This window comes from Anarrhichthys ocellatus, unplaced genomic scaffold (assembly GCF_004355925.1).
Source record: "Anarrhichthys ocellatus isolate YVR2014 unplaced genomic scaffold, GSC_Weel_1.0 scaffold11, whole genome shotgun sequence".
Taxonomy (NCBI): Eukaryota; Metazoa; Chordata; class Actinopteri; order Perciformes; family Anarhichadidae; genus Anarrhichthys; species Anarrhichthys ocellatus.
Window position 1 is genome coordinate 2,538,258 of NW_022280041.1, and position 26,213 is coordinate 2,564,470.

At 42.9% G+C, this 26,213-nt stretch overlaps 4 protein-coding genes across 5 annotated transcripts in view; all 4 read left to right on the forward strand.

The window, feature by feature from the left end:
- Nucleotides 1–6,605, forward strand: part of LOC116385753 (adenylate cyclase type 2) — a 14,743-nt gene extending 8,138 nt beyond the window's left edge. For both annotated transcript variants that reach the window (XM_031851462.1, XM_031851463.1), the window contains exons 12-26: nt 62–93; nt 363–416; nt 686–749; nt 896–993; nt 1,127–1,211; nt 1,419–1,556; nt 1,656–1,733; nt 2,345–2,520; nt 3,151–3,235; nt 3,332–3,490; nt 3,893–4,039; nt 4,121–4,228; nt 4,412–4,526; nt 4,839–4,963; nt 5,133–6,605. In XM_031851462.1, the coding sequence (XP_031707322.1) occupies nt 62–93; nt 363–416; nt 686–749; nt 896–993; nt 1,127–1,211; nt 1,419–1,556; nt 1,656–1,733; nt 2,345–2,520; nt 3,151–3,235; nt 3,332–3,490; nt 3,893–4,039; nt 4,121–4,228; nt 4,412–4,526; nt 4,839–4,963; nt 5,133–5,267 (1,599 nt within the window). In that variant the 3' untranslated portion in view covers nt 5,268–6,605. The remainder of the gene's footprint in view (nt 1–61; nt 94–362; nt 417–685; nt 750–895; nt 994–1,126; nt 1,212–1,418; nt 1,557–1,655; nt 1,734–2,344; nt 2,521–3,150; nt 3,236–3,331; nt 3,491–3,892; nt 4,040–4,120; nt 4,229–4,411; nt 4,527–4,838; nt 4,964–5,132) is intronic.
- A 158-nt stretch (nt 6,606–6,763) lies between these two features.
- Nucleotides 6,764–13,675, forward strand: cyld3 (cylindromatosis (turban tumor syndrome) 3). Its single transcript, XM_031851508.1, has 17 exons — nt 6,764–6,832; nt 7,074–7,301; nt 7,625–7,742; nt 7,873–8,030; nt 8,284–8,751; nt 8,846–8,951; nt 9,053–9,501; nt 9,631–9,796; nt 9,883–10,024; nt 10,335–10,457; nt 11,004–11,095; nt 11,192–11,255; nt 11,651–11,855; nt 11,946–12,054; nt 12,134–12,252; nt 12,330–12,537; nt 12,618–13,675. Exons 2-17 carry the CDS (start codon nt 7,131–7,133, stop codon nt 12,800–12,802), a joined length of 2,883 nt encoding a protein of 960 aa, XP_031707368.1. The 5' UTR covers nt 6,764–6,832; nt 7,074–7,130; the 3' UTR covers nt 12,803–13,675.
- Nucleotides 13,676–14,230: 555 nt separating this feature from the next.
- emc4 (ER membrane protein complex subunit 4) lies at nt 14,231–16,605 on the forward strand. Its single transcript, XM_031851509.1, has 6 exons — nt 14,231–14,349; nt 14,757–14,905; nt 15,022–15,136; nt 15,269–15,422; nt 15,507–15,667; nt 16,018–16,605. The coding sequence occupies exons 2-6, from the start codon at nt 14,799–14,801 to the stop codon at nt 16,051–16,053; spliced, it is 573 nt and encodes a 190-aa protein (XP_031707369.1). The 5' UTR covers nt 14,231–14,349; nt 14,757–14,798; the 3' UTR covers nt 16,054–16,605.
- A 1,841-nt stretch (nt 16,606–18,446) lies between these two features.
- lpcat4 (lysophosphatidylcholine acyltransferase 4) lies at nt 18,447–25,658 on the forward strand. Its single transcript, XM_031850649.1, has 13 exons — nt 18,447–18,903; nt 19,415–19,778; nt 20,731–20,843; nt 21,206–21,266; nt 21,475–21,533; nt 22,865–22,899; nt 23,327–23,381; nt 23,494–23,576; nt 23,906–24,031; nt 24,127–24,283; nt 24,569–24,661; nt 24,763–24,898; nt 25,069–25,658. The coding sequence occupies exons 1-13, from the start codon at nt 18,814–18,816 to the stop codon at nt 25,239–25,241; spliced, it is 1,545 nt and encodes a 514-aa protein (XP_031706509.1). The 5' UTR covers nt 18,447–18,813; the 3' UTR covers nt 25,242–25,658.
- Nucleotides 25,659–26,213: the final 555 nt, after the last annotated feature.

Sequence of the window (26,213 nt, forward strand, 5' to 3'; positions counted from 1 at the left end):
GTGTGTGTGTGTGTGTGTGTGTGTGTGTGTGTGTGTGTGTGTGTGTGTGTGTTTGCTTCAGGAAAGGCCACCTTGCCAGAACAACTCCGCCTGGTAAGTTCCCAGATAAATTAATAGCATCTGAGAAATTATGCAAAATACACCAGCATTATTTAACTTCATCAGCATCCGAATAAAGCCTGACATGAGTGTTTTAGGTATAGATGAGCACTTTCACGGCATTATTTTATTTGTAAAGTCCTAAACTGAGGTTCTGGAGGAACAGAGTGTTTTGCTCCTTCTTAAAACACACGAGTGGAATCAGGAATGCAGCATATTGTTTTGGTTAAAGCTGTTTCTAACGTGTTCTTGTTTTGTCCCAGTTTGGTTGTGGATACTGGTGTCAGGGGATCGCTAGACACGCTGGACAATGCAGTGTAAGTTATCTGTTGTAAATTGTTTATAGTTGGTGGAAAAATATAAGAAATATGCTGGAAGGAAAGATACAAGATGTGACAAAGAAAATGTCTCTTCTTAAAAATATGATTGGTTTTTGAGCAACTTCTTGTTGACATTTTCTGGCCATTTTTAGATCATTTTTAGGCTTTGTAGGCTTCCAGTCTGTACTTCATATTTTGGGATTCAAGCTTGTTTCATGTCCGTCCATCCTTTGACTTTGACTTTCTATCTTTTATTTTTCGTGAAGGAGGAGAACAAAGAGGCTCAACTGTTTGACTCTGCTGTTCAATGACCTGAGTCTGGAGAGAGAGGTAGCTTCATTCTTATGTCTAATTTCAGAAGACGTAAATCCGGTCATGTGTGCATGAAAGAGCAGAAACAAGCAGGATGCACAGTATCTCTGTGTGTGTTTGCAAAACAATTATTTCCATTTGTTTGATAACCGTTTGTCTTGCAGTTCAGCCTCTCAGAGGTAAAGGATCTGCACCATTCAGTGAGCTGCATAGCTTTCATCTTCGTTACTATTTTCACCGTCCAGATGCTCGTCTCTAAAAAGTGAGTAGATTTTCACTTGACTATACTCATTATGTTCTGAAGTATTATTGTCACTAACTCACATGCGTGCGTCTTTATTTGCTCACACTGGAATGAGGGCTAAAGATAAATGATCTGTTCTCACCCCTCCCAGTAATTTTGAGATGGCAGTGTCGTACGGCGTGACTTTCCCGGTGCTGGTGCTGCTCATGTCCATCGCTTTCACCGGATACTTGGAGGTAAACGAACACGTACTGTGGTATGTTTGTGATACCACTCAGCAGTATTGGTGTAGTATTGATAAGTATTACAGTTTCATATCATCAGGTGATTTTTATACTGAAAGTTTTTAGATTGTTTACTATCTTCCTGGCATTCAGCATTTATGTTTGAACAGTTTTTGCTGCATTTCTGTGTTAAATGCTTGAATGTTTGTTTGTTTTCAGAAGTGGCGATCCAAGATGCCGCTGAGTGTTCAGTGGATATCGGGGCTGTCCCGCGGCGTCTCCTCCAGGGCGGCGCTGCGACTGTTTGTGGTCATCCTCTGTGTGCTCATCACTCTGCTTATGGCCATCCTCAACCATGTGAGCTTCTCCTCTGCCTCCCATCATAGCTTTCTATTTGTAGTTCCTGTCTTTCATAGATGTATTTGTTGTTCTATCAATGTTGTTTTTGTCTCTCAGTTCTTCCTCCCCGGAAACGACTGCAAGATGCTTACCAACAGCACAGATCTAGCGTCTCTCAAACTCCACACTGGGCCTGTAAGTACCTCCAAATTATCATTTCACTTTGTTACTTATCCATGTTTCATGTCTTTACATGTCTTATAAATGTCTAAAGTGATTAGAGACGCACAGATTGCAGTCTTTTTCTGAACTTTTACAATAAACCCGACCAACTCTTTTAAAGAGCTGAATGTTACACAGCACTTGTTAAAAAGATTTACTCATTCAGTTCATTTCATTTTTCACACGCACAAGACTGAAGAAGCAAAACAAAAGAGACACACGTGCAGAAGATCCTCAAAACAAAGGAAGAAAAAGTGTGAAATGTATTCCTTCATCATACTCTCATACAAGCTGCATTTCATTGTCAAAACGTGCATCATTCTTTGGGTAACATAGTTTCCAGGTCAGCCATCTCGTGTTTCTTTTTTACTGTTAAAGGGCAATACAACATTTTCATTTATTCTTTCTTCACTTATAAAGGAGAACTGTATTCTAAGGTTTTCCTCTATAATAAGGTCGTTTATAACCCCAAGACAGGCTCCTCATTGATTCTTTATTAGTTTGGATGTTGACGGCTTCAGTACGAGCTTTTTTAACATCACCCCAAACTGGTCATAACACACATTCTTTGTGCAAACATCCAGTACTACCTGTACTGCTGCCTGCTGGCCATGCTGGGGGTGATCGTGTTCGTCAGGACGTGTTTATCTGCGAAGGCTCTGCTGCTCACGCTGGCTGTGGTGGTTTACCTCGCCCTCTTCCTCCATGTTCTCGCCCCGAGGTCCGACTGCCTCGTCAACCTGCTTTACAACAAAACCAAGTGAGTGCCACGCCGAGAAGTGTGTCCACAGAGAAAAATGTGAAGAGTGAAACAGCAATGAGCATTTTTCTAGTGGTGAAACTCACTTTCTTGCCTCTTAGTTCCATTTCGGGCAATAAAAGTAAGTAAGCAAAGTGTGGAATTATACTTAACAGCTTTGAGTACTATTATTCAGTTCACTGGGAAAAAAAAGTACAGTATGTAATATTCTGTCTATGTTACATTAAGTTAATAAAACAAATGAGATGCACGAAAGTGTGCAGGCACATAAGTACTCCAGCTCGCCCGCTGTCCACACAGGCTCTCAGTAATCCTGCTGAAGTTCACTTTCCACTCGTCCACCTTCATTCACTGCGATCTATAGTCATCACACCGTCTGCGTTGCTCAGCCAAGGTGTTAAATTTCCTGCCTTTTGTCTGGCACCCGAAGTCCAGATTGTGAATCCTTGAGTCTGGAGTTTCAGATCATTTATTCAAGAGCTTTTTGTAGCAAGAGGCCTGCGTGTGGGGGGGGGTTCAGGCCCCACTGACTGAGAGACACAAGACACTCTTGATTATGTAACGGAAGGGGGAAAAAAGAGAGACAGTAGTTTAGTAGTCCTTTAAATATGTGAATGTGTTTTTCTACAGGCCAGGCATACTGAAGGACCCTCAGATCATGTCCGGTGTCTGGCTCGTCATCTTTTACATCGTATGCCTCATACTGGCCAGACAGGTATGTGTGCGTTTACAAATGACAATACAGTACATATTTTCCTTATATCCAAATTTGTTCATACGTTTGTGTACGCTGTCTCTCTCTCTCCATCAGGACGAGCTTGGTTGCCGTGTAGACTTCCTGTTGGGCCGCTGTTTCAAGACGGAGAGAGAGGAGATGGAGACCATGGAGAACGTCAACATGCTCCTCCTCCAGAACGTCCTGCCGCTGCACGTCGCCGACTTCTTCGTGGGCAAAACTATTCGCAACCAGGTAAAGCAAACAAAACACGGCAATAAGAAGTACAGTAGACTATTCATTGAGCATTATTCTGTCGATGTTACTCCCTGGTTAGCCCGCCAGTTTGACAGTTTGATTTAAACAATTAAACATCAATGAATCAAGGATGGAGCTAACTAGTTCCTACATAAAAAAAAAGGTGTGTGTGGCATGTTTTACAAAAAGCATGACTTTGACCGACGTTGCTCTCCATCAAGTATGCAAAAGCCTCCTCCCATTTGGTAAAATAATACATTCGACACTTATAAAATGATTGCTGTCACTTAGAGGTGAGTTTCAGGTCATTAAAACATTTAGGACATTCATGGGATGAACAGGTTTGACTGCATGTTGTCTTGAATTGAAGTCCTTTGTTTTGTTATAACTGTGTTTCAGGACCTTTACAGTCAGTCATATGACTGTGTGTGTGTCATGTTCGCCTCGGTGCCTCAGTTTAAAGAGTTTTACAGCGAGAGCAGCGCCAACAGAGACGGCCTGGAGTGTTTGCGCTTCCTCAATGAGATCATATCAGACTTCGATGAGGTATGAGGAAGAAGATGTAATTTACACACTGTCAGTGTCATGTTTGGTGTCTCTAGCTCATGTCTCCTTTCTCTCATGTAGATTCTCTCTAAGCCCAAATTCTGTTCAGTGGAGAAGATTAAGACCATCGGCAGTACGTACATGGCTGCTGCGGGGCTGAGACACGCGCCTCAAGGGGAGGAACAAAAGGTTTGCTTAGTTTGTTCATATTTTTAATAACCTTTGTTCTCATTTTACAGGACAGTCCTTGCAATGTGCTGTGCAAAGTGTTTCCGTCTATTTTTAAAAGACATTTCCTAAATGTTTTAAAACCAAATGCTTGTCTTGAGGCACCCTGACCTGCATTCACACGATCTCTGGCTCCCCCTACAGAAAGTGGATATGTCCTACACCCATGTGCGCTCCATGGTGGAGTTCGCCATCGCTCTGATGGGCAAACTGGACCGTATCAACGCTCACTCTTTCAACAGCTTCAAGCTCCGGATCGGTGAGTCTTCTTAATACTGACAAACCCTGAATAATTCCTACACTGGATCCATTCGATACTGACTCAAAACTTCCAACTGAGCTTTCTTTCTCCTTGTTTTCCTCATCGAATTTGTAAAACATGTTAAAACTATGGTCAAATTTGAGATGAAAGAAAGAAAGTTGAAAATAAATCACTTTAACATTTCTATCTAATATTTTCTGGTCCATGCTGGACTCTAAGTAAACCTCCGAGGAGAGAATTAAAAAAAAAAGAAAGCCACTTTCTATATTCATGAACATCTAATCATCCGTCCCTGTCGTTTACCTGCAGGTATAAACCACGGTCCAGTGATCGCAGGAGTGATCGGAGCCCATAAGCCTCAGTATGACATCTGGGGGAACTCCGTTAATGTGGCCAGCAGGATGGATAGCACGGGAGTGTTGGACACGATACAGGTCGGTAGGAAGGATACAGAGGTGGCTTATGTGTTTAAATTACTGTGGTGGATCAGTGGATGCTAAGGAATTAAATGCTACATGTCATGTGTGTTCATTAGCTGTGGATGGATTAAAGGGGACAGAAAAACCTCACAGATTCTTCTTCTTCTTTTATTTCCTCTCTCAGGTGACGGAGGAGACGGCCCAGATGGTGGAGAGCATTGGATACAGCGTCACTCTCCGAGGAGTCGTCAACGTCAAGGGCAAAGGGGAACTCACCACCTACTTTGTTAACCGGGAGCACTCGTATCCTCACTTCTAAACCTCCACAGTCGCACGTTGAATAGACTCATCACCTGTTATGAAAGAACCTGGTGCACCAGATAAGAGGGTCTGACCTGATACCTGTCATCATCACCGACATCTGCACTGAATTAAAGCTGAAACGAAGATGTAGCAATACAGAGCATCGCCTGTTGATTGTTTACATCTGCGAAGGAGCTGCCTTTGTCTTTCGGATGAGACACTAAATAACATCCTGTGGGGTTAAATAAGGACTACAACTGGCAACTGAAAGCAAAGAGCTTTCTATTTAAAGGATGGCAAACCATGTTGCTTACTGCATCTGTACTGTCTCTGGGTTATCCCCCATCACACACCTTTCACTGTATTATTCTGAGAACATAAAGTCTGAAATGATGCTATGGTACATCTAACATGGCTGAATCAGTGTGATTGATTTATCGGAACTGAAATAAGCTATCCATCTTAGATGTACCAAAGATTACAGTTGTTTTATGAAGGATATTATAGAGGTAGTTTATGCCTCACATATGCAAGATAGCATTTTATTAACAATTACTCCACTCCACAGTGGTTTTACAAAGTTGCAAAACAGCATTTACGATTAAATTGTTGTTTTTTTCTCAGTTTTAAATATTTCTTCTCAGAGTATGCTGGTACAGAATGGTCTGTGTCTTTAAATGTAGGAAATGTGTGTACTTGAAGCAGCTCTATGACAGCACTGGTTCCAGGGGTGACAAGATAATATCAGGGGTCACAAAATGATTCATAGGAAAGAAGAACAACACTAGATTTGTACCGTCTAAAGACGTGTTGTTTTTCTCTAATCTATGCGTTTAGTGTTAAATCCTGGGCAGTTCTACCAACTAAGCCCAATGAATAATATTCAAACTCACTCACAGTTTAAAGTTGTCACACCATCCATAAACATGTACAAGTACACTTGTACATGGTCAGTGGTCTGATCTGTAGATTTCACTACTGCCCCAAACTGACACTTGATGCTGTAACACATTTGCACACAGGCACAATGATGTGTTTTTCCATTAAAAGTCAGTTATGCACATTTAACATTGCACTTTCTAATATGTTGTTTTTTAAGGGAGTTATGCATTACAATCCAAATGTCGATTGCACACAAAACAGTTCTCCTTTTCTTTTAAGCAATGCAATATATTTCTGTGAGGGATGATGTGTGAAGTGTGAATGTAATTATAGAGTATGTTCAGTACAGGGAAATATTTTTCTATTCTATTTATAAACTAATAAAAAAAAATACAACCACTGATGTTTTTTGTGTACTTTTATACAAGCCACGCTGTGTACCAAATTCTTAACATGCATATAAAGTGTTTACTTTGCGTATCTATCAAGAACAGTGGAATTTCCCCCCAGTCTTTGTAACGCCCACACGCGCTCTGATTGGCTGAAACCTCTCCCCCGCGGAACTTTTCCTCACTTGCTATTGGCTCCCGCTGGTGTCGGTCACGCGGCTTCCTGCTTCACGGTGCGGTTTGTTATTGAAGCGTAGCTCCTTTAAATGAGAGGGGAAATGTTGACACGGCCGGGGAGTTGATGAAGTTGGTGAGTGTTTGATGAACGCCTACAGTTTTAAGTCAACTACGACACGGAATGTAGCTTTATCTGTTTTAACGTTTTTACACAAGTGGACTTGTCTGTGAACATGAATGTAGAAAGTTTTAATGTGAACGTTAGTTCGCTAACTGCCGTTAACGATACCTGTCGTTACCGTCACTAGGTGGACGCTGCGGCCCTTATGGCACTTTTTTTTATTTTAAATAATTATTTTTCTTAATTTTTACAGGACAAATAAGGATTTTAATTCCTCTGTGAGCTACATAGAAAAGACACGCATAAAGAAATGTCAGCGGCTCATGAGCAGATCAGGAAGCGCCGCCCACCCAAAATGTTTTTGATCTCGACCGACATGAAGGTCCAGGACCAGCTGGAAGGTACCATTGTGCTGAAGCGGGGGTTCATCTGCCAGGAGCAAGATTCTGGCAAGAACAGAGGCGACTCTCCGTGGGTCAAGGTACACATTAACTTATATTAGATGTAATGCATCAGGTGAATTAATTAGCAATTATTTAAATATTAATAAATAGTTATATTATTATATACATTTTTTATATTATATATTTTTTATTTAATATTTTTTTTTATATATTTATTTATTTATATATATTATTATTTTCACTTCTGACACTTTGTAGACAAACCAAGTAATTTATTTATTTAGATTTTAATGTGTAGATAAATTAATACTGAACATAATAATGACTTATACATATAACATATAATAAGATTCTCCTTTCTACTTGCCGTTCTCTCCACACCTCCTGTCTTCCCCTGCAGGTGATAGACAACGACTTAATGTTGAAAATAGAGAGGAAGTACCTGCTGGAAGTCCCGACTGACCTCACCGGCCTGTTGGAGCCTGTATTTGACCTGGAGGCTCGCCTAAAACTTCTAAGTAATACATTAATAGTTAGGTGGTAGTGGTGTCGCAGTACTGTGCTTCCTTGTATTAGTGTAATGAACATGTAATCGGTTTGCTTCCTCCCTCTGTAGTGAGGTTTTCATTGTTGTTGTGTTTTTCTCAGACAATCCCGGGAAGCTGCAGCATTTGGCCACGCTGCCCGTCGACTCTCCGCTGTGGGTCCAAATAGGCTCGCAGGACAAGCTGGCAGAGGCGGATCTTAAATACATCGGGCCGCTGACCAGGGGCGGCAGCGCGGTGATTTTTGGGGTACAGCTCAAGGTAAAAGTGAACGGAGAACCTAAAAACCGAGTAAACCCTTGATGAATTTAAGTAAATGGAGGCCGGGTTTAACAAACAGCAACACTCACAAACTCTCACACAACTCATCCAGTCCATGCGTGAGACAATAGTGGAGGATTCATCAAGGATTTACTCTATTGTTGTCCGTTTTCTGTATTTAAATTGTCACATAAATGGTCTGTGATTGGTCAGGGAGTTCACCTGTAACTACCTTGCTCCGCCTCCCCTGCAGGGTTCAGCAGTAGGTAAAGGAATAAGCAGCGGCTCCTATAAAGGCCACCGGCTCTTCACCTGCCCCGAGGCCTGCGCCCTCTTCCTGCCGGTCAGCCGCATCCAGCTCCGCCACTGGTCTCGAGACCACCAACTCCACCAGCAACATCACCACCGCAGCAGCAGCGGTGCCAATCATAACCCGCCCAGCAACGGGCAGCAGCACAGTCGTCACATTAGCTTCCACTCTCATCGTCCCAGCAGCCCTCCTCAGCTGCAGTCTCTGGGCATCCTCTCTCGAACGGCGGACTCGGCGCCCCTCGCCGCTCAAAACCAGGTTCAGGTCCGAGGTCCTGCATCGCCTCCGCAGCTCCACGTAGGCCAGCGGGTGTGCTTCCCTCTGGAGAACTCAGTCTATGGAGGGGAGGTGCGCTTCTGTGGCCTCCTGCCTGGCCGGTCCTCCTCGGGGACGTACGTCGGAGTCCTGCTGGTCAGTACGAGATAAAACTGTATAAAGTTTTATTATTTATAACTCTATTTATTTTCAGTTGTTTTTATCATCGTAAACACTTGACTGGTTCCAGGACGCTCCTCTTGGTAACTGGGACGGCCATCATAAGGGAGAGAAGCTCTGCCACATTCCTTCCCCTCTCTATGGACTCATTCTGCCCGTCACCATGGTGTCCTCAGGTAACTGATCCTCAACGAGGACACAGACAGTTTTGTTGTGATCATGAAAAATATATTTGCAAAGAGACTTAACATGAACTCTTATTCCATTTTGTCCCCAGAGCCGAAATCCCACCGTGACAAACCTCCTCTCCAGATGAGCAAATCCATCCAGAAGCCATCTCCGGCCCCCGTCACCAAACCGGGCCCTTCGTCACTGTCGGCCTCCGCTCCCAGAGTCGCCCTGATGCCGCCCGGCAAACACGTGCTCAGACCTCCCCCGCTGCCTCCATCCAAACCCTCCCTCAGGGCCCTGCCTCCTGCCCCTCTCCCGCCTCCCAAACCCCGCAGCCCGACGTCGCCGACCACCAATGGCGTGCACGGCCCGCCTTCTCCGCTGAGGTCTCCCGACAGCAGCGACGCCGCCGCAGAGGAGGGCGAGGAGGCGGGACCGGAGGGCAAGCTGGAGGTGGGGTCGATGGTCGAAGTGAACGACCCGCCGCTTTTCGGGGTTATCCGCTGGATCGGACAGATCGGCGGGATTTTGGAGCCGGTGGCAGGAATTGAGCTGGTGAGGTGGAAGTTTCTGCTTCACTTTTAATAAGTGGTTTTCATGCATTGATATGTGTAAATACAACAAAAACTTGGTTATTCTACTCTCACTGGGCAAAACAAACGACCTCCCCGCTGTGTGTGTCAGGACCAGGAGCTGTCTGCAGGAACAGACGGCAGTTACCTCGGCGAGCGCCACTTCCGCTGCCCGGCCAACAAGGGGCTGTTCGTCAAGCTTCGCAACTGCAGACGGGACTCCCGGTTTCCCGCCCCTGAGATGCCTGTCAATCAAGTGGAGCGATGCAACTCCATAGGTAGGAAAGTCACCGTGTAAGTGTGTATTTTAAACATACCGTGTGTAGTTTCTATCATGACACACCATCTCCTGTGCGGCTCCCAGCCTTTGCAGACTGGGGCAGCGAGCGCGTGGAGGAGCACACCCCCCCATCGGACGGGGACGAGGCCGCGGACCTCTACCAGGGCTGGAAGAAAGGCATCCAGGGCCACCTCAACTCATGCTACCTGGACGCTACGCTCTTCAGGTACAACTCTGAGACACTTTTCTCTTTTATGGTTTTAGTAATTGCAGATATTTTATTTCTTATTTTATTTTGCTATAATTGTATTTTCTTACTGTTTTTCCATGATCGATTCATTCAGTGTTGTATTTAATTCATTCTTAACTTAATTCCTGTGCATTCGTCTGCTCATCTTCTCTCCATTTTTGTCTTGTTTTTTTGTCTCGTCAGTCATCAGTAAAGCACTTTAAAGTTAATTTGATTACTTTAAAAGGTGCTAAATAGATACAGCTTGACTGATTGTTTCATATAGATAGTCTGTTTCTCTCTGCAGTCTGTTCTCCTGCTGCAGTTCAGCAGACTGGGTGTTATTTTGGCCGTCTGACTCTGAAAACGACCAGGACTCCCGTCAGGCTCAGGACCTGCTGCGCTGTGAGATAGTCAACCCTCTGAGAAGGTGTGTAAACGTGTGTAAATGTCTGTTTTTTTTTTTACTACCTCGAGTAACTACAGTGCAATTTTTGTACAGGTGATACAGCACTGGGCCTTAGTCGGAAAATATTACGGAGCTACGGGAGGAGGGTAATATTGTGAGAGAAAAACTCAGACGATAAAGAAACTTGATTATTCTCTAAGAATACAAAGACATATATTTGCCAGAAAAAAAACTCTGAAATCCTCTGAGGTAAAAGTCACAAATATACAAGACATGTATTCATTATATTGGTATTTATTCATGAAAGAGGACATCGGAGACAACAATCTGAAGGATTTATCTGATAACGTATCGACTGTACAACAGGTCTGACATGAGGATAAAGTACAATGCATCAATGCTCATGAAATAACACAGAGCAATACACAACCGTACTATGCAATTAAACGTAACTTTAAAAGTCATTCCAGTTGTAAGAAATCGGACAAAATGAATAACATGACAGACTCTGCAGCACCTGGATCAGAGGGCACGGTGATTATGTTTAATATTCAAATGTTTCTGAAGGTACGGCTACGTGTGTGCCAGTAAGACCATGGCCCTGAGACGACTGCTGGATGCTGTGAACAGCGACACGGGCTTCACCAACCAGGAGAAAGGTACGCGGTCCTCACTCCTCCATTAGGTGTGTGTATATGTGTGTGTGATCAGACTGAGGAATGCTGTCATGCTGCTGCTGCTGTTCTGTCCGGCAGATCCCGAAGAGTTCCTCAACAAGCTTTTCCAGCTCCTCCAAGTCGAGCCGCTCCTCAAGATCAGGTGACATCACTGCCGCTGACACACACACAGACACACACACCCTGCTTCATTATCACACAGGCGAGTTGAAAAGGCTCTCACGCCTTGTATTGTACTTGTGATGTGAGAAGGTAATGAGGTCGTGATCACACTCGCAGGTCCTTTTCTTTTAGTCCATCACAGAAAAGTGACCCTGTATTTCACTTCTTTATTTATTTGGTGAGGGACAGTGCACATTAATAAAAGCATTGCTGTAAATGCGCCAGAGTTAGCCGAGATGTGCACAGAGAAACTTCAGCGCATGAAGGTGAAAAAGTGTTAAATCCTGCACACAAACATTCTGCCCCAGTGGCAAAAAGCAAAACACACATTACTGACACCGATCTCTCCCTTCCTTTGTCTCCTCGTACGTTCAGATCGATGACTCGGCAGCCTCAGGAGGGCCACCTCTACCAGCTCTTCCCCCCTACACTCCCTCCCTCTCCCTGCTCGCCCTTACCCCTCTCCCCGGTTGGCTCCCCCATCCCTCTCACCTTGCCATTGCCCAGTCGGATGCGGGTCGCCAGTGTCCAGGCGCTGCTGGAGTCCTCCTTCCTCCACGCCGGCCTCAAGTTTGTCGAGGTCACAGAAAATACGTTGTCACGTGTTGAGTTCGAGGCCCCTGAAACACCTCTTAACAATGACATCACGTGTGTTTGATCGCCCCAACAGGCCCCCTCCTGCCTCCTGCTGCTCATGCCTCGGTTTGGGAAGGACTTCAAAATGTTTGACGCCATCTTGCCCACCCTCAGCCTGGACATCACAGACCTGCTGGACGACAGTGAGGACATTTTTGAGCAACATTTCAGTCGTATAAGATCTCGCTACATTCACATGAGTTGTTGTTGTTGTTGTTGTAGCTCTGAGACAGTGCAGTATCTGTCAGGCGGTAGCTGAGTGGGAGTGTCTCCAGTGTCACGACGACCCCGACATCACTCCCGGTCATCTCAAACAGTACTGCCAGACATGCAACACACAGGTAGCCGCCTCCTCCTTTGCACCTGACATCTATTTGTGCTTCGTGTACTGACGCTCGTCTCCTCGGTCCATTGTCAGGTCCACAGTCACAGGAAGCGGGCGTCCCACGGTCCCGTGAACATCGCCGTCCCCGGGGGCCCGTGGTCCGGCCCTCTGCTCTGCACCCGCCAGCGGATGTCCCTCTTCGCCGTGACGTGCATCGAGACCAGCCACTACGTGAGCTTCGTCAAGCACGGACCCTGCCCCGCCGACTGGCTGTTTTTCGACAGCATGGCGGACCGGGAAGGTGAGTTTATCTTCCCTGAGAGGCGTTCAGGTAAACGGCGTGAAAACACGGTTAAAACGCTCCCCGTATCTCTCACCCAGGTGGAGAGAACGGCTTCAACATCCCCCACGTGAAGGCGTGTCCGGAGGTGGGCCGCTACCTCAGCCTGTCGGAGGACGAGCTGAGCAGAGTCGACTCCGCCTCCTTGCGGGAGTCCGTTCGCCGCCTGCTCTGTGACTCCTACATGTGTCTGTACCACAGCCCCGAGCTCAGCCTGTACAAGTGACGCACACACACTGTAAAACTGATGCAAACATGTTGTCCTCAGGTTGATCTAACTGTTAGATGACGTCCAAAATATTAGCTTATGAGTGATGATAATCAGAGCCCCTGTTACTCTATCCAGTATAACATGAAGCGTTTCATTACAACTCTTAGGTTGTTCACACTTTGCAGTAAAACACATTTCTAGCCTCAGTTTGTGTCTCCAATTTTCTGAAAATTAAACGACCAGTGACTCTAGTTTCTAATCCGAACAATGATAATATGATTTGTACAACATAAACTGAACTTCAGGAATTTTACTGTCACTTACATTTGCTTATAATGATGTTACTTTGTATTATTTTGTGTTTTCAAACATGACAACGTGTCGTACAAAAAGAGAAAGGAGGTATGTGATTCCTGGCTTGCTGGATAGGAAACAGTTGTAACTTAAGAAGCGGGATACAAATGAATTAAAATGAAGCAGCAGATGGAATATTTGTTCTCCCAGATGTGTAGTCTACAATGAAACAATCTGCTACTTTTACATGAGAGCAGCCGTATGATCCAATGTGCCTGATGAACACACAGCCGGTAGTTTGTTGGTGGTTTGAACACTCGTCATGAGCATGATGGTCGATTACTCGTGTCGGGTGGCTGTACTGGTCTTTAGAGTTTACCTGTGCCTTAATAACGCTCAGAACCACTGTGCCTGTAACATGTGACACACTTTACACTTTCAATTTTGCACTGCTTCGTTTACATGTCAGTATGTGTGTGTATATAATAGCATTGCCTTAAACTGACTGTGAAGATTGCACTCGGATGTTTGAACTTTTGTATTGCTTACGGGTTGTTTGATACAATGCAGCTGCAAATAAATGCTTTGATACTACTCTTCTAGTTTGTTTTTATTTCTCTTTTATTTTATTAAAATGTCTCTACGCTCCTGCAGATGTCACTCAAGAGCTAGATATAAGGTACGCTGTCGTGCATCCAAAATCTCCCCAAAGGAAACGCAATATATAAATAAGAAATAAAGATATAAATATACGAGATTTAGGAAAACATTTAACAGATTATTTCGTCTTCAAGAATCTGTAATTAAGCATTTTTTTATGACAGTTACAGTTTTATTAGGAGAAACGAATACATAATGTATAAAATGTACCCATTAAATTATGTAAAGCTTAAGATTTCTATGGAGAAATATGCATCATGGAGGGCTAAATAATAATACATTAAGTTAGTATTATTACTGAACCCCTGCTGAGAGAAAACATTTATTTTAAATATTTATCAATATTATTCTTGTACACAATATATCTTTGTACCAAATGTTTACTACGTGAATGACTTTAAGGAGAACGCAAACTGTTCTCCTGAAGTGCCAGTAGAGGGCGGAAGTTACGCAATATCCGGATCGCCGGCATAGCGACGTCATCATTACGTGCCCGAGAAACAGCGAGCGACGAAGGGGTCCGACTTACTTCAACATTTTTTGCTAATTACATCACAAAATAACGATATATATAAACCAGATATTAGTCGTGTGGATGTTTATATAAGGTAAGATGAATTTTAAGTGACGACGTGTCGGTTTATTTTAGACGTAACGTCATGTTTGACGTTTAACGTCCTAATTTACATCATGTTGGTTCGCTTTAAATTTCAGATTTTCTTTTAACAGTCCAGATTGCAGGTGCAAAGCAATTGCAGCATATTCCTAAATAGCTGTCCTAAAGGTATTCGATTATTTCTTAATTTTAACCAAATCTGCTGTAAAAACTGGGCCTGTTTCTAGTTCAAGGCTCGTGGTGACCAGTATTTGAGTATTTATGCCACTGGCACGAGACAGAACAACCATATATGTTACTGTTAATCTGTTTTTTAAGTTTTCATCCACGCTGGTAGAGAGCCGGACAAAAAGGAAAGACTGCCCATCTGATTTCTGTTGTTTGTGTCTCTTTGTGTAGCTGCTTTCTGTCTCTCGAGGTCCAGCAGTGAAGCCGGTTGCGATGGCGTCTCCAGGGGGACAAGGAGGAGGAGGAGCTCTGTCGATGAGAGGAGGCAGCGGAGCCCGGAGGATGAAGTGGGCTTTGGAGCTGAGCTTGGGCAACGCCAGGTAAACACAAACAGTGCATCCTACCCGCAAACCTGAAGAGCCACATAAAAGCTGTGGGGAACTCACCGTCACAGTCGTTCATTGGGGCAGTGAAAGCTAAACTCTCTGTGTTGCAGGAGTCGTGCGGACCGACAGGGCGGTCAGGGAGACGTCGTTTACCCGATCGGCTTCTCCGAGAAACCCGTCCCCGACACCAGCATCCAGGAGACGGACAAGAACCTGGTGGAGAAGGTAAAGCAGGGAGGAGAACCGTTACTTCCTTCCTCTTCTTCGGATATAATTAAGTTCCATTTGTGTTATGCATGATCAAATGAATAAAACCCAAAATGCTGAGCGTGTCCCTCCTGACTCTTGTCTTAACAGCGTTGTTGGGACGTGGCTCTCGGGCCCCTGAAGCAGATCCCGATGAACCTGTTCATCATGTACATGTCGGGCAACACCATCTCCATCTTCCCCATCATGATGGTGTGCATGATGGCCTGGAGGCCCATCCAGGCGCTCATGTCCATGTCTGCCAGTGAGTATCCGGCATTCACAGATTCAGTTTCACGTCGAGCTCATTGCTGCGTAAACTGAGTATTCCTTCGCTCTTCGTTCTCAGCCTTCAAGCTGCTGGAGAGCTCCAGTCAGCAGTGGCTCCAGGGCCTCGTTTACCTGGTCGGTAACCTGCTGGGCTCGGCGTTGGCCATCTACAAGTGTCAGTCGATGGGGCTGCTCCCGACGCACTCTTCTGATTGGCTGGCTTTCATAGGACCGCCCCAGGTAAACGCACACTAATTGCAGAGCGCCGCAGAGACCGTCTGTACGCGTTTTATTTTACCACCATGGTTCTTTAATTTTGATCCACTAAATTTTTGGTTTCAACCCATAAATCCTGGCTGCTGTTCACGTTTCGGCCAGTAGAGGGGAGCATATGCCCTTTATTTTGTCTTTATTTAACCAGGCAAGAGATTAGGAACACACTTTATTTACAATGGTAACCTGGCAAAATGAAAGCTATTTTTCCATCATAAACAATTTAATAAATGATGTCCACTTGATGTCTTTCTTTCCCGTATTTCTTTCTAGTAACACCGGCTCGATTTAACCGTTTTTTCTCTCCCTCCCGACAGAGGATGGAGATCATGGGCGGAGGGATGGTGTTGTGAAGAGGACGCGGTGTGAAAATACCAGATTCAAATTATTTACAGATGTTTATTTTCTGCACATTCTTCACAACCGGTTCATTCTCCACAGTTACGAGACTCTCTGCCACACACACGTTTTATTTGCCTTTTTTTTTTGACAGAAATTTTAAATGTTTCATTCTTTCGTTTTTCCATCTTTGTTGCTCCCCGTTCATATTTTAATAAAGGTTTAAAAGCCAGCAGATGGTCAAGTTTAACTACTGTATTTTTCTTTTTTAAGTTTCTTATTTTACAGATTACAGAACCAAGTTTTTGGGGGTTAATGTCATTAAAACAGAACTTTATAACGACTAAAACTGGACGTACAGATGTCTTATTAGGTTTTTATTCCAATAGAGTATTATTCACTTCTTCTTTTTCTATTCTTTTCTTTCTAAATTTGTAGTGAAACTCATGATTTACGCACGCTAGCCATCGACACTTACTAACCTGTTTTAATGTATGAGTCTGTTTAATTTATACTTGCATGCTACATGAAAACGTTCTATTGAATAAATAATCCTTACTGACTAACGTGTGTTCAACTGTGTCGGTAAATATGTTGGATGGAAAAAGAATAACGTTATATAACTTATCTAACTTAAGTGTTTTCTCTCCAGAGACGTGAGGACAAAGCTTTGATAATGAATGTTTCAGTCACAACCACAGAAAACAAGGTTTGATCTCAAGATAACCTGATTAAACAACTCAAGAACGGCCGTGCAGTATGACAATAAATATAAGACGTGGGTATAAGATCTGGTGGTTTTAGGCAGATCAGTTTGATGGTAATAATGCATAATTAATACAATAATTTACAATAGTTTTGCATCAATGTGAGGAAGTGTTATGAGTCACTTTTGTATATTTTTTCCAGTATTTAATTAGCGTTTTACCTCATTTTATCGTTAAACTGTCAATTTTTAAGGAAAAAGCATAAATCATGACATAGATTGATAGGAAAATATGGAATTTAATCAACCAATTTTATCCCCATTTTTTGTATTTTATCCACATTTTATCTGCTAATTTTGGCATTAATGAAAGAGCACTACGCATCTGTAATGTGTTTCCTGAGAAGAAATGAGATAATTAGGCAATGATGTGACCTGGAGATTAAAAAGTTTCCTACAAAAGAGAAAAGTGTGGCAACTTGCATTGACAACTTTCCTTCTTTTTTTCTACTGTCTAATTGTTTCTGTTCGTCTTTGTGTGCGTGTTGCTGTTTTTTTGGTATCAGCAGCAACACCCTGGGAGAACAAAGGCAGTCAGGTAGGGCAGAGGGAGAACTTGAGAGGCCAGTAGCAGAGAGAGAGCAGAGCTTTTGTTACGTCATGCACGAGTAATGTGAGGACATTTACACAGACTGTCCCAACACCCCGAAACACGACAGATGAGATCAAAGCTCTGCAATTTAAAGGCAATCTGTCAATTCTATGTCAACTTTTTTTTAATGCGGAAGAATGTTTAATATCCTTAATATCCAACCTAAATCTCTGCGGTCAGTCCTGTATAATGTCTGCTTTAACTTTAAGGGAAGCTAACTGATCATGTTTTAAGGGCTTTTTTTGGTGTCATTTAATTTTGCCTAAAGTAGTGTGGGAATAAAGGCATATATATATATATATAATAAAATACTAACTATGAGAAAGATTTTGACTCAAACTTTTGACCTAATATCATGTCATAATTCTGTATTATTATCGTAATTATACTTAGAATATCACATTGGTGGAATGTAACTAAGTACATTTACTCAAGTACCACAATTAAGTCATTTTACTTTACTCCGGTATTTCCATTCTATGCTACTTTATACTTCTTCTCCACTACATTTTAGAGGCAAATATCTTACTTTTATTTCTTTACTCCACTACATTCATTTGACATCTTTAGTTACTTTGCAGATTAAGACGATTAACTGTAAGGATAAACTACCCTGCAATGGGACTATATAAAATAACTGAAACCAGTCCAACATTAATGGGTCACCATCCAGTAGCCTAACATAAATAATATATATTTTAAAGGAATGAGCCATATTTTACTTTAAGTATGACGTTTAATTTTAAATGCAGGACTTTTTGCATGAAACAGATTATTTTTACACAGTCTCATTGATCATTTTGCTTTGATTTATTGATTAGAATTCATGACGAAGTAGCCTTAAGTTGTACATTTTGTTTTTAATTCAACATTTAATCGATTGAGCTTCCATATTTCCCCCAAAGTCTTGGAATACCGAAAGTTTTTTTGTTTAGTTTAATAGTTCCAGGGACCGGTTTGTCTTGCCGGACTGACGCAGCCCCTGAGTGTTTGTGGGCCGGGCCGTGAAGGGGCGGATCAGGTGAGAGGAGAGAACAAGAGAGAAGGATGGGCACTATTTCTTCACAGCGTTTGTTTGGTTTCAGCATGTGGAGGACATACAGCAGAAAAGTTTTTTAACTGAAACTAACGTGTGTTTTGTTGTTGTTTTTTTAGTTTAGTTTTAATTTAGCTTAGCTAACGTCGTCTGTTTGGTTTTTTTTGCCCGTTTTCTGGCCGGAGTACTCCTCAACCGTTGGTTTTGAACGTTAGATAACGTTCTATTTTTAAATCGGCCAGCGCGAGACACTTCTAACAAGTAAGCAAGCTGTCAGCTGACAAAATAAAAAGTTTCTTCAAAGTAAAAGTCAGTGTAAATATATATTTTTTAATTTTTTAAATAACGTTATTTATAGACCCCCCCCTCCCGTCGTCGCCATGGAGAGAAACGGCCGTCACTCGGCAACGCAGGAGTATCCACATCCGTTCATCCACGAGGTGAAGCTGACCCGCGCGCAGAGGATCAGGGTAACCACAGCTTTTTAATTTAACAGCGACGGAAGTCAAAAAGTCTGCAACCTGAAACTATTTGGGCTCTGAACTACTTAATACCATTTTAATAATGCGCTTTAAAATTCCTCCAGGAGTCAGTGAGATAGGGGTGCTATATATATTTGGATATATCTGTCTAAACTCCGTAAGTTCCTCTTTGTGATCATTTTTTTTTGCATGCTTTATTTCTGTTTACCTTTTCTCTCTCTATCTCCATTGAAGAGAACAAAAGAGTCTTTCACATTTCCCTATCCGAATGTGTTGCTCAAGCAAAACAGCCAAGTCATAAATGAGTCGGGCCTAGACAGGCATGACGGATAATAATAACATACCACAGAGTAACTCTACTCTTTGACACACAGTAGGGCGGTGACACATGGCTGACATGAGTAACATGTTGTTTCTGAGAGTATTTTTTCATTTAAAACCTCTATTATGTATATTATCTTTTTATTTAAATAACTTTTCTTCTTCTTCTGGTCCCTAGGGCATCATCCTGGGCAGTGTCCTCTTCCCCCTCCGCATCCTCATGGCGGTCCTCTGCTTCCTCCTCATGTGGCCCGTCGCCCGGCTCCGAATGGCCGGCCTCTCCGAGGAGCATCGCTCTCGGCCCGTGGAGGGCTGGAGGCGCTGGCTCCTCCACCCGATCATGCTGTGGCTGAGCCGGCTGACCTTCTTCTTCCTGGGTTTCACGTGGGTGAGGGTCAAAGGCCGCCGGGCCGACCTGAAGGAGGCGCCGGTGCTGGTGGTGGCACCTCACAGCAGCTTCTTGGACATGGTGGTTCTGATGCCGACCCAGCTGCCGACGGTGGTGTCCCGGTCGGAGAACACCAGCCTGCCGGTCATAGGAGGTGAGGACACACACACATTGTTGTTGTTATGGCTTAGTTGCATCATCTAACCAGTGCAGGCACAACAGGAACCTAAAAAACACAACATTTAATCAGATAGTTGTTTGTCATTAGCCTCTGTAATGTGAGCATTTGGTGCTTTTCTCTGTTTATTTGTCACCTCGGACTCTGGGAACTTGTAACACATTTTATTGACAAAATAAATAACTAATTACAGAAACCTCACTCCCAGTCTGGTTTCATCTTCTTAATCTGTTATTATTATTATTATTATTATTATTATTATTATTATTATTATTATTATAAGAAGACATTTTATATCTTTTTTTACCTGCTGTTTTAAGGGCCTGAAGTCTCAAGCATGCAGGTGTAAGTGACAGCGATTGTTTGACATATGTTCAAAGTGGTCAGTGACACACACAGTGTGTTTGACTGTCCCATCACAAAAAAACACTGTTTTTTTGTTTTAAATATCATATAATTTGTTTTATCAAATGTCAAGATTTCATACATATATTTATTCATTTATTTTAAGAGGTTCCTGTAAACTTAAAATCATCAAAACTGTACTGTCTTCCGTTATATTCCAGGTAAGAGACGTTGAAATAGAGTGAATATAATAAATACATTTGCTTTAACGCGTAAGAAATAGTTAGAAATGACAGCACTGTTTGTAGCTATGCAGCTTTCAGAAGGGCCTGGGGGACATGATTTTTTACTGAATTCATTTTTAACAGACACAGTGCAATATGCTCATCGGTGGGAAACAGTTTTAGGCAAACAACCAAGAATAATATTTGGAAAAGACGTGCGAGGAATATGAAAGTATGCGAGGAAGTCCAAAAGATAAACAAGTGACTCACTGTTTTGGCTTCTGATCGGCCAACTCCTCCCTTCTGGTTCTGGTTCTTGTGTAACAGTTGTGTGTGTGTGTGTGTGTGTGTGTTTCCAGCTCTACTGGAGTTCAACCAATCCGTGCTGGTGAGCAGGACGGACCCGGAGTCGAGGAGGAAGGCGGTGGCGCAGCTCACAGAGAGGATGACCTCCGGCGGCTACTGGCCTCAGGTGAGATATCGATACAGCGTTGCTTTATGGCAATTACCACCGAACCATCCAACCGCACGTTGCAGCAATTAGGGGAACGCCAGAAAGCACAACAACAGCGCAGACCTCATTGGAACCGTTAAGTCTTTGCTTGTGGTCCGTATTGCTGAGTCGGCAGAAGCAAACAGCTGATCAAGATTAGATGGGATGCTTGATTTAGTAAAGAGGGGCAACAAAACGCTTTATCTGCCTCCCGTGAATGCACTTGTTATTGCATCCTTTTTAGGCTGAAGATACATCGTCAGTAGAAGGTTGTTTCTGTGATGCCTGCCTCTAACGGGTCATAAATGTAACTAACGTCACATTTCTGAATCCTCGTCTAGATGCTGATGTTTCCCGAGGGAACCACAACCAACGGCACCGTGCTCATCAAATTCAAACCCGGTGAGTATTAGCAGTGAGTCTCTTCTGGTTCATCTTGAGGCTCCATTCGGAACACATTCCACGAGTGTGTTCGTACAGTTGGTGCAGGAATGAGGGAGAAAAGGGCGCAGCAGCAGCAGCAGCAGCAGCAGCTGGTTGTTTTGCTGCTCTTGTCTCATTCCAGTCTTTCCAGTCTCATTTTAATTTTTTTGTTTTGCCTTGTCATCAGGTGCCTTCCTCGCCGGACTCCCGGTCCAACCGGTTCTGTTGCGCTACCCCAACAAGCTGGTGAGTGAAGTAGTTGATCTGCTAGTTTTGTAACAACAGACGATAACTGAGAGGACAGATTTGATTCTCGCTGCTTGTTTCCTGCTAAAGATTGCATCACAACTTTATCCAGAGTAAGGAAACACTTAACCGAACTCTAGCAAGGTCTCTTTTAAAGTTGATTTAAAGACATTTATATTGACGTTAGAGAACATCTTTATTCACTGATTCACAAAAATCTATCAAAACTCTCCACAAATTTTGCTAATTACCACAATTTATTAATTAATCCCACATTTATATTAATTTATGGAGATGAATTAAGCAATTAATTCATTGTGTCAGTGCATCAAATTCATTCCAGCCGCCCCCTGCTGAAGGCTCTGGTCCTCTTGTGGTTGATGGGTATAAATAGAGACTCTTAACTTTAGCTAGAGACATTTTGACAACACTGGCTTTGAAGAAAGGGATTATAGTTTGTTAAAGGTAATTAACAAGGGTTGTATTGTTGTCAATATGCTGAGATACTTGAAGCAGGTGCACTTAATTCTATTGAAGCTATGAATTCTATCTCATGCTTACAAATGAAATAAAATGTAATATTTTATCTCTCGACGACCGCTGGCTGTGTACTAAAGTACCAAAGTGCTTTACTGAGACAGTTAAAATATGATTAAATAATAAAAAAGAAAGTAAATAACTAACGGACTAAATTTAAAGAAAATGTATATTTATGTTTATAATTAAGGAGACTCGGTTATTAATATTCTAGTGACGAGATGATTAAAAACACAACATGAATAGAAGTTAAATTTGTGTGATTGTGTTTACTGCATGCTTCAAGGTTGACGTCTTTTAAGATCTTAATCTAAAACAGAAGTGACAACAAATCACAAACTATGTCACTGGAACAAAAGTCAAAGTGTCCTTCTTGTTATCTATTTAAGTTGAGCAACCTGCATTGCTGTGATGGTGCACAAACAGGCGATGCTTTGTTCTGTAACTGTTTGCTTTCACACACTGATCTCGTACTCATTTATCCATTCCTCACTTCACACCCCTCTGGGTTTTCACCCGTTTTCAAACTTGGCCTTTGTTTTGATCTCAACTACACGCCTGTGAAGACTTGTGTTTTACAGGATTAGTTCCTGCGACACAAAGTGTCACACACACGCGCACACACACACACACACAGACTCACAAGGTGAAAACAATACCAGCGTTGCAATCACTACTAGTCAAAGACAACCTCCACACCCAGTCTGCTGCCGAGGAGTCATTTTATTATTTTTTTCTTCTGCTCGCACCTCGTTGTGTCCACTGATCACAATCTTTTTATGACTCTTCCTCAGGATACTGTTCGCTGGACATACAAAGGCACAAGCTGGTGAGTTCAACTGTCGGCTCCAATCGAACTGTCATGGTGAACGTGGATGTGTTTGGTTTAAAAAAAATAAAAAACACACACACTAGATTTCTACATAGTGCATACTACATAGTGCAACACCACAAACTGCAGCCTTCAAAATGGCCGTGACGTTAAATCAACACCACTTTTAAGTATTATTACCTCCATAAGGGAGGATTTATGTCTGGACACTTTAATTACACTGCATACGTTTTCACTTAGTGTACCTACAGTAGTTAAACTGTAAACTGGGTGTGTACTGGAAGTACATTTCTGGCCACATTAGTCATGTTGCATTAAGAAGAAGCTGGTGTTATGACAATACATTTACCTCCTCACCATTTATAATGTCGTAGCTTTTCCTCTTGAGTGTTTTTTACTTAAATTGTATATTTTTGTCTCTTAGGACTGAGGCACTGTGGCTCACAGCTTCTCAGTTCTACACCAACATAACTATCGAGGTAAGACCGTTTACCTGATCTGATTAGAGACTGTTGCGAATGTGTGAACATCAAAATCCAACGTGTGTTTTTCTGCTCATGTGACTAAAACATTTTCTTTCTTATGCTGCAGTTCCTTCCAGTTTACAGCCCCTCGCAGGAGGAGAAGAATGACCCCAACCTGTACGCAGACAATGTGCAGAAACTCATGGCCAAGTAAGTGGCAGATGTTTTATGATTTATGTCACTATATCGGGTACAATTGGTGATATTTTAAGAGAAGATGAGGCTTTATTGATCCCCAGAGGGGACATTCAGGTGTTGCAGCAGCACAAGGGCAGAATAAGTACAAATCAATAGAAATATAACTAGAAGTATATAAAATGGAAACAATACAAGAGCCATTAAACTTGGCAAGCAGTACACATATAGTACCCACAACAAGGGTCTCACTTTCAGGGATTCAGGGGTCTATTTACCTAACCAACATACAGTAGAGACTACACACCATGTGTCTAATGCTGCACCTCTCTGCTGTGCTGCAGGGCCCTTGATCTCCCGTCTACAGATTATGTGATGGAGGGCCGAGTTCCCGTCAATAAGCTGGGCGGTCTCTCTCTCCCACTGGAGTCTCCGGCCAGGAAAACACTCAAGCTGCTGCGCAGAAACGGGTGAGACAAGATCTGCGTTCGTCTCCTGGTCTCAGCCCTATGAAATTCTTTCTTTTTGATCTCACCATCTTCATCTCTTTCTCGCTCTCTCTCAGTCTGGGAGCGCATGAAGTGGAAGCGGCACTGGACAGAATGATTGACAGGTGTCAGTCAGGAGCTCAGGGGTCAAAAGTCAGCGGAGAGGAGCTCTCCTCTATCCTCGGGCTGACGGATACACAGACGGACGTCGCCATCTGTGACTTTTATTCCAAGGTAGAAGCACTGATATTAAGCAGGTTCAGCACTGAGAGTCCATGTTGTTGGATGTTACCAGGTCATACGGCGCTCTGGTTCAAAGCCAGCTACCAGTAACTGCAGAAGATGTACAGATGTCTATCATCCAAAACATAGTTAAATGGTATTCAGATTGGTTGTTTGAATGCCTACTAAGTATAATACCTTCTATATAGTATAGATAGTTAAATACCAGTTCATAAATATAAGCATAAACTGTGTCCAAAAACATGTAATAATACGTGTTTGCTTGTTGTTTTTCAGGATGAGATTGTGGACCTCAGGCCGATCTATTTGACTGTTGCCGCTCTGTCAGGATGCGTCAGCTTCAAGTCACTGCTTCACACAGCTTTCACTGTGAGTCCTATCGTTTCCTTTACAGCATATGTTTCTGACCGGGGATGAAGAATACTTTTTCAGTTAACATTTTCCCTCTTCTAAATGTCGTTGTTATCCAGCTGTTTGACGCAGAGGACCGAGGCAGTCTGAGTGCAGAGGAGCTGTCGGACCTCATGGGGGCACTGCTGGATTTCCCTCAGCGCCACACTGCCGAGCTTTACACGCAGGCCTCCGATGGAGGCCGGCTCACTGAAGGTGAGTCTCTCTCAGCAATGAGTGAAGTGTTATAATAGTAGAACAACAGGCAGCTCAGACGTTGCATTATGAAGCAAAAAGACAACAGGCACTTGACTGAACATGTGCGTTTCATCATGTGACATTCAAAACATTCAAATCCTCATTTAAATCCGCTTCGTGTCCCACAGAAAATCTGCTGCGAGTGCTGACGACCCACCCGACCTATCAGAGAGTGGCGAGCGAGTACATGCAGCCCGAGGAGGCGGGCTCCCAGCCGGCCAATGGGAAGGCTGTGAACAACAACGGAAGCATGCACAACAGCAACAATGGATCCCTCCACCACAACAAAAAGCTTGAATAAGGAGGAAAATTTGGATTCCGCTTTTTACAGGACGTTAAGTCAGGTTTGTTTTATGTCCTCTGCATCCTCGAGTGCAGCAACGGGACAATAATCGTCGACAAAAGATTGTATTTTAAAATGTGTGTGTGTGTGTTTATAGATGTATTTTAAAGTCTATATTACTGTACAGTCAAACATGCCAACATTAGAAAACCAAAGAATGACTACAGTGGCTCTGAGGTGTGACTGTGCGTCTTGTATATTTGAAGACTTGAAGTTTACGAGTGCACATTTTTTTTTTTTAACGGCCCAAAATAAATCGTGCTCATGTGTTGTTCCAGATGCTGTTAAAAGACTCCATTACCTTGCATAACATGTCTTATTTATATAATTCCCTCTTTTGTATGCTTTTTTTTTTTTTTTTTTTTTTAATGGGACAATGGCAAAAAGAAACACTGTAAATCAAAAAGTTTATTTTCCGTAAATGAATTCTTACATTTTGTGTGTGAATATTGTTTATACTAAAGAATAAATTAAACTGTGAATTGTTTTCAGGAGGTTTAGCTGTGGAGTTATTTTCCCCCCACAAACACACACATCTCTACATACTTTCTGTATCTATTCTCCAAAACACGTTTAATCTTCCTCCCACCTCTTAGCGTGTTTTTCCTTTTCTCGCCTTTCCCTCCTTACCCAGCAGTCGGTTGTGCGTGTTTGTTTTGCACAAGATAAAGTCTTTATACTTTGTGGGAGGCCGTGTTCGTCTCCAGCGAGAGAAACGCAGGCTGCGGCCTCTGATGGTGTCGCCTTTGAGTGCTTCTTGTCGGGCTGATGCATCTGAGGTCTTTCCATCTTTTGCCTTCACAGCGCTTCTTGTCGAGGGTTTCACATACGCTGCCAACTTTTCCTCTTCGCGTCTCTCTGTGTCGGCCTCCGCTCTGCTCTTCCACCTTCCTCTTTTCGTTGGACTTAAGCTGATCGTCTCCGTCTCGT

Excerpts from the sequence above, each read along its gene's own strand:
- cyld3 (XM_031851508.1), top strand. The coding sequence starts at position 7,131 with ATGTCAGCGGCTCATGAGCAGATCAGGAAGCGCCGCCCACCCAAAATG. Across the intron at positions 8,752-8,845 it reads CGTACGTCGGAGTCCTGCTG|GACGCTCCTCTTGGTAACTG; the intron begins GTCAGTACGAGA and ends GACTGGTTCCAG. Across the intron at positions 11,856-11,945 it reads CCGGCCTCAAGTTTGTCGAG|GCCCCCTCCTGCCTCCTGCT; the intron begins GTCACAGAAAAT and ends TCGCCCCAACAG.
- emc4 (XM_031851509.1), top strand. The coding sequence starts at position 14,799 with ATGGCGTCTCCAGGGGGACAAGGAGGAGGAGGAGCTCTGTCGATGAGA. Across the intron at positions 14,906-15,021 it reads CTGAGCTTGGGCAACGCCAG|GAGTCGTGCGGACCGACAGG; the intron begins GTAAACACAAAC and ends TCTGTGTTGCAG. Across the intron at positions 15,137-15,268 it reads ACAAGAACCTGGTGGAGAAG|CGTTGTTGGGACGTGGCTCT; the intron begins GTAAAGCAGGGA and ends TTGTCTTAACAG.
- lpcat4 (XM_031850649.1), top strand. The coding sequence starts at position 18,814 with ATGGAGAGAAACGGCCGTCACTCGGCAACGCAGGAGTATCCACATCCG. Across the intron at positions 20,844-21,205 it reads CCGGCGGCTACTGGCCTCAG|ATGCTGATGTTTCCCGAGGG; the intron begins GTGAGATATCGA and ends ATCCTCGTCTAG. Across the intron at positions 24,899-25,068 it reads TGGAGGCCGGCTCACTGAAG|AAAATCTGCTGCGAGTGCTG; the intron begins GTGAGTCTCTCT and ends CGTGTCCCACAG.